The sequence below is a fragment of the Acyrthosiphon pisum genome, chromosome X, assembly GCF_005508785.2.
Source record: "Acyrthosiphon pisum isolate AL4f chromosome X, pea_aphid_22Mar2018_4r6ur, whole genome shotgun sequence".
Taxonomy (NCBI): Eukaryota; Metazoa; Arthropoda; class Insecta; order Hemiptera; family Aphididae; genus Acyrthosiphon; species Acyrthosiphon pisum.
This window is the reverse complement of record NC_042493.1, coordinates 119,297,810-119,313,321: the sequence shown is the minus strand read 5'-3', so window position 1 is coordinate 119,313,321 and position 15,512 is coordinate 119,297,810. Positions and strand designations below refer to the sequence as shown.

Sequence of the window (15,512 nt, the reverse complement as noted above, 5' to 3'; positions counted from 1 at the left end):
ATACCATTATACCTATCATCATTGAGTACATACCCTATATTGTACCTACAACAATATATTATACTCAATGTTATAATTAATATTATGAAGCAATAAGTAGGTACGAACCATAAACAAAAAATATCAATTGGAAACTTATTGAAATAACAGTATTTCACCTAATGTTAGAATAATCCAGGGGTTGGCGTTCTAGAACGCATAGAATGGATAAAAGATACCTATCTTGGTTCTGTAACCTAATAACATTTATAGTATTGGATTGTAGAATCGTAGATCCTTATTGGTTAAATACCTAACAAATAACTGTTAAATATTCACTGCAAATAACGCGAACCATTTATTTTTAAATCATATTTAATTGCAACAAAAGAGTTATAAAATTCATATGCGGTAATGTTTTGGTAAGGGGTACCAATAGGTATATACGTGTAAGTACCGGTACCTAGGTACGCAGTTTTTTGAGAATTTTTAAAAATAGATATTCAGTTTTATCGATCAGCTATCTTAGATATTTTTCCACATCGATAAATCATATATGCATTGACAAATTAAATTTATATCTATTTAAGCTTTTGGCAGAAATTTGAAATTTTAATAACATTTTTTTTTACGTAATATATAAAACTCAGATTTAAATAATTTAATCCAAAAACTACGATGCATCCAAGGATCATTTTTACCTCAATGTGTTGAAGAGTTTCAGACCAAACTCTGTGGGGCTGGACACGAATTAGTACGTCACTTGCACCCCCCCCCCCCCCCGTATGATATGCCAATAACTTTTGAAGGAGTGGAGATCTAACGACCGGACGAATAACACTATGAAGCACTAACGATTATCGAAACATAAACGAATAAAACATTTTTGGAACCAAAATTCGAAATCTAAATTAGCATGTCCTTAGCACCCCCCTGTAGGAAATTCAAATACAATTTTAAGGGATGGACCACTAACGATGGCATGAAAAGCACTAACATGCACAAAAGAATACAATTTGTTTGGGCCCGAAATTCGAAATGGGGGGTGCAGGCATATCCCCGGTACCCCCCTGTACGAAATGCGAATAACTTTGGAAGGGATAAAGCACTAACGACGGGATAAAAAGCACTAACGTGCACTAACGAAGCACAAACGAATAAAATTTGTTTGGGCCCGAAATTCGAAATGGGGGGTGCAGGCATATCCCCGGTACCCCCCTGTACGAAATGCGAATAACTTTGGAAGGGATAAAGCACTAACGACGAGATAAAAAGCACTAACGTGCACTAACAAAGCACAAACGAATAAAATTTGTTTGGACCCGAAATTCTAAATGGGGGGTGCAGGCATGTCCCTGGCACCCCCCTGTACGAAATGCAAATAACTTTGGATGGGATGAAGCACTAACGACGGGATAAAAAGCACTAACGTGCACTAACGAAGCACAAACAATCGCCCCGGGTTTGGACCCAAAATTCGAAATGGGGGGTGCCGGGGACATGGATCTCAGTGGCACACCGTAATCGGTAATTCGTATTTCGTATAAGACGCTTTGTTATGAAATGATAACGTCTCTAATAATAAATAACCGAACACAATGTATTGGGAATAATACTATTATCGATACTTTTGCAAATTAAAAATTTAGAAAAGCTATTTTTAAGACTAAAAATGAACAACCTTGTAATAATTATGACTTTATACCATATTATGGGTAATAAAAAATAAAAAATGAATAACTTTGTAATAATAATGAATTAGTACAATATACCTAATATGATGTGTTACTAAAATAACTTAAACTAGCACACTTGTTTTCGTGAACAACAAAATTTAATTTATATTCAAGTATAAGAATAGTAAAGTTATATACTAATACGAAAATTCTCCTGGTATATATTGTTACATAGCAGTTGAAAAATATAATAAAATATTTTTTTTTATTAGCATTTAAAGTTTGAATTTTGACAATATTTATCAAACATAAAAAATAATAATTATTTTTTATTTAAAAATGTATAAAATGTTGAACTTTTATAGCTAAGGATTGAACGTAAATAGGTTATATATTATTATAAATGACTTTATACACAATAATAATATCATCAAATATACTTAGTAACATCATAGGCTGTCTGACCGTCTTCGCTCAGAATCGTTTTTCTTATACAATTATATTATATCATTGAATTCAAATTTAACATAATCCATAACAGTGACCTAAGTGTAACTTGTTGTACACCTGCAGAGCGACACCCACTTCCCCACATTTCGTATGTCGTGTATTAAACTATTAAATCAATTGAAAATTAAACACAATAAAGGCATTTATCAAAAAAAGGCAAAAAAAATACTTTCATCATTTTACATATTACATGACACGCATCTTTATATAAAAATTATTTCTTTATAATTATTATCATAAAAAGGTTTTTGCCTTCAAATCTGAACCTTAATAATAATTATAAAATGAATAAATCAGTTGGTTTTTTTAATGTTATAATAAACTGTCAATCATAATTTGTTAAAAAATAATAAATAGTTCTGAATTTAATATCTATTAACCGTGGTTAGGTGTAAACTCGGCCCGAATAAAAATATATGTATATAATATACGCCCTTGTATTATATTTTTATAACCCGTCGATAATTTTCTATATTATACATAAATATTTTAAGCCCAAACCATCAACGTTTTACTAAAGACTGTTTATGTAAGTACTCGATTGTGATTTTTTTTTAATACACACTAGTTAAATATAAAGTATACAAACTATTTAATTTTTAATTAATTTTTGTTTTGTAAATGCTTTTTTTAATTAATTAAATGCTGTTTTTTTTTTTACTTTTTTAACATTTTAAATGCTTTTGCTATTGATTATATTGCATTTAAATCTGAATCATAATTATAATTTATTTCTATTATATTTACTGACATTTTTTTATAAAATCTAATTTTTTAAATAACTACTTCTATAATATATAAATTTTGGCGCAAAAGATATGCCATTTCGTCTCCGTCTTACAAACGTAAGACATAACAAATTTTCGTTCGCTAGTTTCAATTAGGGTGCTGTCATTTTTTATTTTAGAGTGAATTGACCCATTACTTAACTTTTAGGTACCTAACAACATTATCTGTGCCCTCTCGTTGGTTCTTTACGATATTTTAATTTTTAAGTGAATTATCAGTATGTAAAATATTAATGTTTGAAAACGCTCATAACTCACTTAAAAATTAAAATATCGTAAAAAAACTAACGAGAAGGCACAGATAATATTGTTACCTAAAAGTTTGATTTAAGTCAATTCACTCTAAAATCAAAAATGACAGCACCCTATTGAAACTAGCGAAAGAAAATTTACTATAACGTACGTATGTAAGACGGAGACAACACGTCATGCGGGTGCGACGTCTTCTTAATCTGAGAAATTATTATTTGTTTTATTGTGCAATTTAAATACAGAACTGACATTTTACATTATCACCTAGGTATTTTAGAAACAATGATTACATCTGAATACATATCTGAAGATTGCCAAGCTATTCAGTCTAGTGCCTCGCCAAAAGTTTCTTCTACAAAACTTGAGGAAATTGATATAAATAACACAATAATTAAAATACGGTAACATATTGGCTTTTTTTTTTTATTGTTAATGCTTAAACAGTTTTTACTTCTTAGTTTATTATTTGGCTTTACAAATATAAGGCAAAATTAAGAGGCTGTTATCTTTATGCTTATATATTTATATATATACAGAATGTTATAGAACTGACTTTTGGAATAACTTTTGTTCTAATCACTATTTTAAAACTTTTTTAGATTCTGAGTGGAACGATGAATGTATTGATTTTACAATGATGTGTGTTTTTTTTTTATTTTTTCATTTATTTTAGATTCTGAGTGAAACGATGAATGTATTGATTTTACAATGATGTGTGTTTTTTTTTTTTATTTTTTTTTTTTTTGTGTCTGTGTACACGATAAGTAGTCGAAATAATGCTTCGATTTTCGACTTCAGTATCTCGTTCGATGGGAAAGTGAATATCGTGTGGTGCATTGGGGAGGTCAAAATTTAAATTTCCCAGTAGTTTTCAAAAGCGCCGGGAAAAACAAAAGAAAAATTAAGGAAAAACGGGAATTTTTACGCAAAATCGATTTTTCACAAAATCGATTTTGGTTTTTGGTACAACTTTAAAAAAAATGACCTACACATACAATTTTGACTGAATGTTTATTTTAATCGTTGTTGGAAATTTCGGTATTATTGCCCATTATTTTTATAGTTTATATATGTAATAGATACGATAACACGTAAATTGTATTATGAAACATAAAATATTGTTTCGTTATTGAGAGTGACTAATACGTTACAGAGAATGAATTGACTAATAGGTTATATTATAGCAAACCAACCATTATTATGTACTGTTTACGTTATATAGAATTTTTCGTTGTAAAGTGTTTCGTTATAAAGAGTTTTCACTGTATTATTTATATACGTTATTATAATGTATATTGAATATTAATCCGTTAGAGCGCACCACTTGTACCAATCTTGTATCTTTATTTCTTGTGACTTTGAGTTATATTTTGCGATTTTCATGTAGAAAAATATAGAAAAAAGCGACATTCATTTTTATTTACATAGCTATATGAATATTTACAAAAGATAATAATACAAATCAACAAACACGATTAACCAATAGCAACCAATATAATATTATACACTGGTGAATCTTCTCCGTGAAATACTGTTTTGTTTAAAAAAAAAAATTAAGAAGATCTGATAAGTAGTTCCAGAGTTTAGCCTGTAGAGAGATTTTCATTTTACATTTTTATAGTTAGATATTATATTATAATTATTTATATTTAAAAAGTAAAGCAAATATTTTATTATTATTTTATTATTATTATTATATAACTTATAAACTCATCATTGCTTATAGACGCATAATAATAATACTGATTGAATATGTTTATGGTCAATAACAAATCGTCGATGTATATAATAAATGGTTTGTTCGTTCTCGTGGCAACGAATTAAAACGATTCACTATACCTAATTCTGTATTGAAATTTCTAGAACGAATCATTTTATACGACGTCACTCGTGGAAACCATTTATAAACAAAAATTCCCATCTGAAATCTCAAAATTCCCGTTTGAGTACCTCCCAGGTTTCATCCTCTCCCTTTTTAAATTAGCCTATCTTTTAAGTTGGACCAAATTACACACAGTGTAAAAATTTCATCAAGATCAGTCCAGTAGTTTCAGAATTTATCACGTAAAAACACGTGACACGAGATTTTTATATATATAAGATTTATAGCTACCAAAATACGGATTATTTAGAATTAACAATATAATATCCTCTTTGTAGTGTTGACTGTTGAGCACAGATAGTTAAATATTCATCTAGATAAAAATAAAGATAATTTGTGTTTTCTATTCATAGTGACTTATAATTACAAATATAAATTCAATACTTTTAACTTAGTTAATGATTATTAGGTTAAATACCTTTACAAAATTAATTGTAAAATAAAACATTGCTTATTACCAAAATAAGAAAATACAAAATAAGTTATAATAGATCATAAATAAAGTCTCTACACAGTGTTGGGTGAAAAAAAAATTACATAAAATAGAGTAAATCTTCCAAAACAGGATTTGCAGGAGTCCCCAGTGACTCTGCCGTAAAACTTGCTAATTTGTGTGCCATATGACATGGACCTGGAACCTTTTGTGTATTCTATAAAAATATGTCCGTTAAAAATATTAAAATAAATGTTCAGTTGTTATGTTCATCATTAAACAATTCATACTTACCGAATAATTGTAGGACATATGAGTCAATTTATAAGTAAGTCTTTGAACTATCGTGGGTGTGAAATTGGTTACAGTTGTTTCATTGAGAGTATCCCAGATTACATTGTAGTGAGTTGGCGTTGCTGCATCATTTGGTATATTTTGAGAGACTAAGTAGAAATCGTACCTGGTATAAATTCAAATATTATTCCATATTTAAATTTAAATTTATAAATAAAAATTCATACATAATTATAGTTTCTCTGACATAAATATTTAATATGCTTAAGCTTCAGTTTAATAGAAAAATGTATACGTATATTTTAACAATAAAATAATTTGAAAATATCTGCATAAATTAAGAAAAAACAATAAGATTGATAACTAAATATTATATAATAAATATTGTAATTACAATGTATGTACTAAGTCCTTAATAATGGTTTAAAAATTGATGTCAATATTTAGTTTATCACTGAGTAATGAGTATGTTTAAGTATGGGTATATTTTAAGTTATTTCAATAAAATAAGTATGAATGTTTATTATTAATTAGGTAAATACTTACATAGTTGGATCAGTGACAGTATTATCAATAACTGTTCCAGGTGGTGGATTTTGATATATATTAGGATTGTTACAAAAAAATCTTGTATTGTTACATATTTTAACTATAACAAATGCCAACCCAACTTTTTTTTCCCCGTAGAGTTCTTTACATGTTTTCTGTAAAGAAATTTATTTATAAATATTTTAATTACACAAGTTATATAAGTATGGGGAAACTTATGTATTTTTATAGATACCAACCTTTAACATATCAACTTCTGTTTGATGGACATGAGATAACTGACCATCTTCCACACCATCTCTGTATATAATGATACTATTAGGGAGTGTATTATTTTTGGATTTATATTTATTTAAAGCCTCTAAAAAACAAAAATAATATTTAAATTATAGTAGGTTGATGATATTGGTCATTAATAAGTTATTGTAGGCCAAGCAGTTATTTTTTTTTATAAAAAAGCATAGTTTACTTAAAAATTAAAGAGATTGGGCACCAACAAAATCCGTGCAATATATTTTCCAAACATTTATTTGTGCTTTTTATTTCATCAACAAAAGTGCAACACCCATTATTTTTATACTTAGGCACCAAACATGTCAGTGCCACGGCGCTTGAGAATCCATCAAATTTATTTTTCGGCATAGTAGCACATTGCGCATTAAAATCATACATACTTTTTATACAGAAAATAAAATGAATGATATAGAAACAGGTAAGTAATAATATTATATTTTATGCGTCTTATTTTCATAAAAATAAATTAAAGTTGACATTTTTCTTGTCATCATAATCAAAACAAATTTCAATTAACAGCAAATATACAAAGATCATTACATAATTGCATAATTCTCGGTTTAAAAACATTAAAAACAATTTAATATCCACTATCAGCCAAAATAGGTTATAAATATGCTGTATTCCATAAAGCATATTTTTTTCAATATAATAATAATTGGTTTGGGATTATGGTAAGATACATACTAGATCACTAAAGTGTCAGTAGGTTGCAAACTAGACTGGTACCGTAAATACTAAATTCTATGATCTATATTTTTAATTTAAAAAAGTAATATAATTATATACATACTAGCAATACTAATTGCAAAATTGTTTGAAAGTTCCTGTCTGCTTTCATATTCATGAACACAGCTGAAGTAAGTAGTATGGGTATCATTCATTGTGGCTATTAGTGCACCATAAGATTTACTTTTATTTTGCTTTCCATGACAGACGTCAAATCCAACTATCATCATATTCTGATAAAAGACATCATAAAATGATTACCTACTCTCAACATATTAAATTTACATAATACAAATGTACAATTTAAAATTAATCATACCTTTTCAGGAATGAAAACACGCCATGGTGCTCCACCTAGTTTACAATTAATTTTTATGGAAATTTTGGCGTACAATACCATATCTTTTTTTTTCATTTGTTTCAACAACACCATTTGTGATGGAACTGAAAAAAAAACATTTTGAGATATTTGAATTGAGTTTAAGCAGAAGCAGTTAGCAATATATGCTTAATACCATTATGATATTAGAATTAAACATTACTATTAAATTATATATTTATGTATATTTTAATAACAGGCTCTGAACCCGAATTAACCCAAAATGTTAACAAAACCCTATACAATATCCAGACCATATTTATTGTTAATTATTGTTATTCAAAATTGTAATGCCAAGATTAAAATTTCCACAATAACATTGGTTATAGAAAATCAATTTCAGTAGTGGGTATTAAATGTTTTTAATCTGAGAACTTATTTATACCAGATATAGGAAAAATTCTAATGATAAGTGAAAATATTATAAGATAATTTTAATCTATTTTATGCACTTAAATACCAGTTATTTATATTAAAAATGATTTTATGTAAATACCAAGGCATAAGCTTAAGATACAGTTATAACTTTATAAGAGGAAGAACCATGATATTAAGATTGAGTTGAAAAAACTAATCTAAATTTTAGTCAATATGTTGTTTGAAAGAATTTAGAGCGTGGTACACTTGGTGTTTTAGTATGACGGTCCATGCCGATCTGCTGGACCCACCAAAACTTATAGTGTGGCTGGCATTTTTAAGTTTTGAGATAAAGATACGAATGAAATATGCCACGAATTGAGGTAAAATGTGAGAACTCACAACAGGACCCCCAATGATAGCATACAGGGTAAGACACATTATGCTGACCTCATCTAACCTAACTCAATTATTCAATTGTCCGACCCTGAAATGAAACCGATATGCAAATCCATAGTTTCATTTCAGAAATTGGTTACCTGGTCTATTAAGACATAGTTGTCTTTTAATGAGATTGTAATGTTCACTAGGCGATTTTGGAATGACGCATAAAATAAATGATGGATCCATTTCATTTATTACTTGATCCAAAGTAGTTAAATACGTGCTTGCACTTGTATCTTTTAAATCAACTCTAAAATAGAAATTAAAATATCATTGTATATTTTGTATTTGAGTTAAGTTCTAAAATGTATTACATTTAAATAATAAATACTAACATTTCTGGTTGTGGTAAATTAAATGACATGCCTTTTGCCACCTGAAGTAGAGTATTGGTAAATTGTCTAACTTCAGCACCATTTTCTTCTGGACCTAGTACTACCCAACGTTGTATTTCAGCACAAGTAAACATGGGTAATTTAGATAATTGTACTGTCCAATTAGCTTTATTACCAGCTGGAAATATATAATTATTTCCGTGAAGTGATTCTTGTGGTAATACACGACCAGGAATTGTAACGAGTTTATTACTCAATGTTAAATTCCATTTTTTTAATGATTCTGCAAACTAAAATACCCAGTAGAAATCAAAGAAAATATTTATTTGCTCAAAAATATTTACCTTTGGTGTAGTTAGAATCCGATTTATAAAACTATTATATCTGTCAATTATTTCACTGGAACCAACTCTTCTATGCTTATTCAAAACAGCCATGAGACGATGATTTTTTCTGTAATTATAAACAGTATATATTTGTAATCAAAACACATTACAATTAAATAACCACTATGTTATAAGTAAGGTTCCAATATGTAATTGATTTTAAATAGTATTTGTTTTTATTAGTATTTTTTAATGGTACTGTCATAGTTTTTAATCTGAAAAGCAATATACAACATTTGTTTTTTTATTACAACAATTATTCCTCACCGAATTTTCTAGAAGAGATAATCTAATATAAAAAAAAAAATTATGAACCATAGGTATGTGTGGGTAAAACTAAGGAACAATGGTAAAACATACCTGTGGGTATGTAACACATAGGTATTCAATAAATATAAATATAAATACTATGTAACTATAAATATAACAAGAAAATGCAAATGAATAAAAATGTGGGACCTAGTTATAACTTACCTAATTATATGTACATTTTCATACTTTTTGAAGAAGCTATAATATTATTATCAATATTTATAGAAAAAATATTTAAAATTAAAATACAATTTGTCTAAATATTTTTAAAATGTGATTGTGTAAAATAAATATAATTCAAGCCATAATGAAATATGCTATAATGGTGCAATATTCTATAAATATAATTACTTCATCGCATCTGTTATTCCAGTGAAACTACATAATTCAGGAATTAAGAACACCACATCGGACTTATCACCTTCATTAATAAAAGAATTGTTTTTTTGTGATAATAATATTGGCTGACAATAACTGCTAAGGTTTATTCCATATTTCTAAAAAAAATTAAAATACTTGTTATCTTAGGTTAAAGCTTAAATATATAAAACTACAGTAGTTAGTTTAAATTACTATCAGTTATAACTCAATTATACAAAATCATAAATAACACACTTGTTTATAATAGTCTATATACGATATACCGTATTCATCTTCCTTAAAAAATGTTAATTTTGTATTATAATCTTCGTCTACATCATTAATTATATAGGTCTGATTATCACATCTATTTAGAACTTCACTTCCTATAACACTCATTTTAAATTGCACCTAAAATAAAAAATTATATTATATCTTCTCATATTCCAAATAATGTAACCATAATGCAAGATACTACTTGTGACCTATTATCTACTCTATAACATATCTATCTGTTATTATAAGTAGGGATTAGGTTTTGTGGTATTAGACAAAGTTTTTTAGAGCCTAACTATTTAATATTGGTTCCATGATACTTGGTTTTAGTTTAGTAATAAGCATTAACTAGTTTTTAAATTTTTTTTAAAATTTTTGAAATGAATATTATACTCATGGTTACATATTACATAATATAGCCATGATGATATAATAATATTTTTGTACATTGAACATAAATCATGAGTATAAATAGTATTTTTCACATCAATGTGTATGATCATGAAAAAACTAAAATTAAATATTTTTTAAGAGTTTAATATTGACAATTGTCACATTAAAATGTATTTATGACTGACTTAAAACAAACTAAATAAGTATTTGATAGAAATTATAAATATTATATCATAACAATTACTGACCATCCAATGAGAGTTTTCCCCTTCATTCTCTTTAAATTCTTTGAAAAAATCTAAAACCGTTTCTTCTCTTATGCATTTAGTGTGAATTCCTGATTTTAAGAACAGACCACCAGCATAATTTCCGATAGAAGTTTCAAAACCTGGCCAAAGTTGGAGCTTATATTTTGGAATACTGATCTATAATAAACAACAAATAATAAATATAAACGACATTTATGGGATTTTGAAAAAAACAATACTACAGTGATTGGATCTATTGGATAGGAAGTTTTTTTTTAAATTATGATAAGTAATTATTAAGTTAGTAGCATATAGTAAGTAGTTAATAAGTGCCATTAGTATATATGACTAGGTCTCTTTTAAAAATCACATTAATTTAGTAATGATTAATAATAATAAATTACTATTATTTTATTTTCTGTAATTTGATATGAGATAGAAGTAGTTGATAAAAATGGTATTAATTCCAATATTAAAAACTTAGAATCCTTAGTATAAATTTATATAAGAATTTACTTTGGCTTCTGCATCACAGAATTTTCTTCCAACCAGTGTTAGGTTCAAATTTACAAGGCTTCTACGTAACAATGAATTTAAAACTTGGATAAATTCATAATCCCCCTTTTCAATGATAGAAATAAATTTTATAGTAATTATTACTACTGTGTCGTTATATTTTTGTTTTGATGTCAGTTCTAAAGTCTAAAATAAAAATAATATTGTTATACATTTTAAAATATGAATGAACAAAAAAGATATAAAAAACTTACATCTGGTTTATACTTCTTGCTACTAAACAACAATGTTCCATCAAAAATATATGCTCCTAAAAGATCTTCATGTGCACTCAATAGACCTGTTTGATTGTTTATCCTATCTTGTACTGGGTTAAAGTCAACTTGATATTGGTATAAACTCCAATCTGGGTTAGTAGTTGATATTTGAAAATGATTTGTTATTAATTGAATTTCTTGTCCTCCTGATCATATAAAAAAATATAATAAAAACAAAACATTCAATTTTTAAATAGTTCTTATGCGTTTTAATGTTAATACAATACATTTGATGATTGTGACATAAGAAACTAAATTAAATACAACATATATTAATTACAACTACAGGTCGTTAGGTAGGTATTGTTGTGTCACCAATTTCTAGTTATTAGTGACTGTTGGACAACATTATTAGGTATATATTATAATATTGATCAATACATTTGCTATAAACACTTATCATGAAACATTAAAATCGTATCAAAAATAAATCATGTATGTTATTGATATTTCAAAGGTCAAAAGTGGTGCTGTTGTGTACATTGAAGTTTTATATGCATGATTAATTTTCCAAAGATCTTTCAAAAATACTCGCCAGATGATATTTTTAAGGTAGAAAAAATAGGCTTGTATTTTTAAATGGTTACTTTTAAAAGCATTTATTTTTAAAGGAAAATCCTGATACAGCCAAAAACAGAATAATTCTTCAGTTGTAAGCAAATATAGCAGGCACAGGTAAATAGTGAGACCACTTCTTATTGGGGTATGTTGAAATAAAACAATTTTTTAAAAAGTAAAGTCATTAAAATAAAATAAGCATGCAATATTTTAAGCATGGATAAAGACTAAAAATTTTAATCTATGTTTGATGAAAATAGATGAAACAAAATTAAAGAGACAATAACTTACTTTTTGTACATATTTATTTAGCGCTAAAATATTATAATACTATGAACTAATTTTAAATATTAGTAAAAAAATTAGGGTTTAAAATGTAACAAATTTATAATTTGTAAAAAATTATTCATTTGAAAGGTTTTTAATAACTCACCCACCCCTCACCTCCATTTCTTAAACTAAAAGTTACTAAATATCGACTTTATTAAATGTAAATTTTAGTTATTATCTACATGCAACAAATAAGAGATTCAAACACAATATTAAATTATATTATATTACATAATTTAAGTAAGCTATACCTGTTTTCAAACTTTCTAATAGTTCTGTTACCCGTTCAACCTAATGAAATAACATAAATAAATATTTGTAAAATATTTTAAAATTAAAAACATATTTCTTACATTTTGTGGTCCAAATTCTTGTTGTGGTCCAGATTGGGATGTCATATTTCTAGCTTGTTGCTGTGTTGGGTGTATTGGTACTTACTAGTCAGTTTATGTACCGGTTGTTTTGTGGCAATACTACAATTAAAGTTAACAATTTTTTTAAATTTATTGAACACTTTATATCAGATTAAAATATTAAATTCAAAGAACTTTAAAATACACATAGTGTAAATAACAAATTAAAAAATCTGTCATACAAAAACAATAGTAATAATGTCAATTTGAAATTTCCTAGAACTAATATTTTGAATTCTTTAGTTAAGTCTCCATAATCAAGTTTTGTACACAGTGCTACAACTGCCACCAGGGCAAGCAAAGCAAAACCCTGCCATTGGGCCCACATTTATTTTTAAAGGAGGCCCATGAAGGGGATCCTACTATTATTTTTCCTGATTTTGATTTTGTAAAATTGTACATATTATTTTGAATTAAAATATTTAAAATATTATATACTAAGGAGTTAATAATAGATTAGTAATGATTTTGTAAACATAGACCTTATGTAGTTATGCTTAAGTAATGATATAAGCACAGACTATATGAAAAGTCTGTGGTATAAGACGTATAATGTCTATGGTAGCAAATCAATTTCATTTCATATAATATGTATTCTGTGATAAAAGATTAATTATGAAAAAACACAGATAAACTTGACATTGGCTACACTGAGTACTAACAGTTTGTCTTCTAAACATCCCTTTTTAGTAAGCGCTACAAAAGTGCAAAATAAAAATAGAATGAAAATATCTCTTTTGTTTCCATTTAAATACAAAATATTAATTCACCAATTATCTTCCAAACTAATCTATATGGCTCTATGTATTATAAATTATTTCACATTTATAATGAAAAAGTTACTACTGGGCACCTACTTTTAATTTTAATCTTTCATCGAATAGTTTTCATAACAGTACTTTCTTTTTTCATTGGTGTTAGTACTTTAATTTGACTTATAAATTATTTTTATATTAACTACAATGTCAAAATATCTTAGCGGTTCAGCAAAAAGGATAATGAGAATAAAAAAAGATGAAGAAATTAAGAAGTGGAGAGGTTCCTTCATTAAATATGTTTGTAATAAAAAACAATTTCAATAATGTTGGTAAGTATCTATAATTAAATACTGGTTGGTTATTAAAATTCTTGAAGTTAAGAATTCTTAAAACATAGGTAGTTAACTAAACACTTATTGTACCATCTACCAATTGACCTAGTTATAATATTACATTCTACACACAATTGTAAATATTATTATGTGATATTTTATTTTTATATTTTAGTTGACAAGCGTGCTTAAAATGTAATTAGTAAAACAACGAATGAAAATACTGATGTGAAATTGTATTGGACTTGTGATGATACTGATCCATGCATATTTGATAAACCAGGTAAATTTAACTTTTTAAAATTATTAAAATGTATAAATATATACTATAATGAATAAATTAATAATAATTATAATTAAATCTATTTTAATTGATATTCATATACACTTTAAACAGTTCAATGATTTTGATATTAATTATACCTACCTTAAACTTTGTATAGTAGTATAGTATATTTTGTTTTGTATTTCTATGAATATCAATACAATTTTATTTATTGTGTAAATAAGCATGACAACTAAATACAAGGCTCCTCATATATTGTTACAATGACATTGGAAAAATATTGAAAATCCAGTCACAATTTTTTTTATAAGCATTTAAAGTTAAAATCCTGATAAAGTACATAAAAATCACGACATTTTGCAAATTATTTTGAGTTATAAATTCATAAAAATTTTTTTTTTTAAATCTAAGATTTGAAAATGTAACACAAGATTTCTTATAATTTGGTCTACCTCTATCAAGCAAAAAAATGTCTACAAGAAAGTCAAATTAAATTTTTATGAGCGTTTGAAGTTCATATTTTTACAACATTGGATATTCCCTCTATTTCTCATGTAGCGATTTTCTTATTTAGTTGTACTTCAAAAACGAATTACCGTAGATACTTAAATTTTTCACTGGTTGTTTATATTAGCATTTTCTAAACACGATATAATTTTCAAAAAATGTTGACTATCTTTTAGTTGTTTGTGGACATTTTTCATTTTAAATTTTTTAAATTTTTTTTTCTATAACTATCAATAAAATTTAATTTTTTGGTCAAGACAGGCACGGATCCAGAGCAAAGATCTGGGGGGGGGGGCAACATTTTTTTTACAACAAATACAATTATAATAAAATATTATACTTTACTAAACATTTTGTCATTATAGTAGGTATAGGTAATCAATGTGATAAATAAATTATTGATTATTTAATATATAAAGCCACACTGTGAAAAGAAGTTTAGATTTTGTTAATTTTTTATTTAATATATAATATTTATATTTATAAAAAAATATGTCTGGGGGCCCTAGCCCCCCCCCCCCCCACCTGGATCCGTCCCTGAGTCAAGAAGCGTGTGAATTCAATACAAGGCTCCTGATATATTGTTACTATAGCAGTTGAAAATATTAAAAATACATAG

The 15,512-nt window shown here is 26.7% G+C and overlaps 1 protein-coding gene across 1 annotated transcript; it reads right to left on the bottom strand.

Moving 5' to 3' along the window:
- Positions 1–5,438: 5,438 nt before the first annotated feature.
- Positions 5,439–12,995, bottom strand: LOC100162949 (piwi-like protein Siwi). The gene is made up of 16 exons (XM_029485464.1): positions 12,951–12,995; positions 12,849–12,888; positions 11,647–11,855; positions 11,393–11,578; positions 10,877–11,053; positions 10,215–10,370; positions 9,951–10,096; positions 9,246–9,354; positions 8,902–9,191; positions 8,662–8,816; positions 7,706–7,830; positions 7,451–7,619; positions 6,603–6,661; positions 6,361–6,518; positions 5,815–5,980; positions 5,439–5,737 (listed from the first exon to the last, which is right to left on the bottom strand). The coding sequence occupies exons 1-16, from the start codon at positions 12,993–12,995 to the stop codon at positions 5,621–5,623; spliced, it is 2,307 nt and encodes a 768-aa protein (XP_029341324.1). The 3' UTR covers positions 5,439–5,620.
- Positions 12,996–15,512: the final 2,517 nt, after the last annotated feature.

Excerpts from the sequence above, each read along its gene's own strand:
- LOC100162949 (XM_029485464.1), bottom strand. The coding sequence starts at position 12,995 with ATGACATCCCAATCTGGACCACAACAAGAATTTGGACCACAAAAT. Across the intron at positions 11,054-11,392 it reads TCTGTGATGCAGAAGCCAAA|ATCAGTATTCCAAAATATAA; the intron begins GTAAATTCTTAT and ends TGTTTATTATAG. Across the intron at positions 7,620-7,705 it reads GTGTTTTCATTCCTGAAAAG|AATATGATGATAGTTGGATT; the intron begins GTATGATTAATT and ends GTCTTTTATCAG.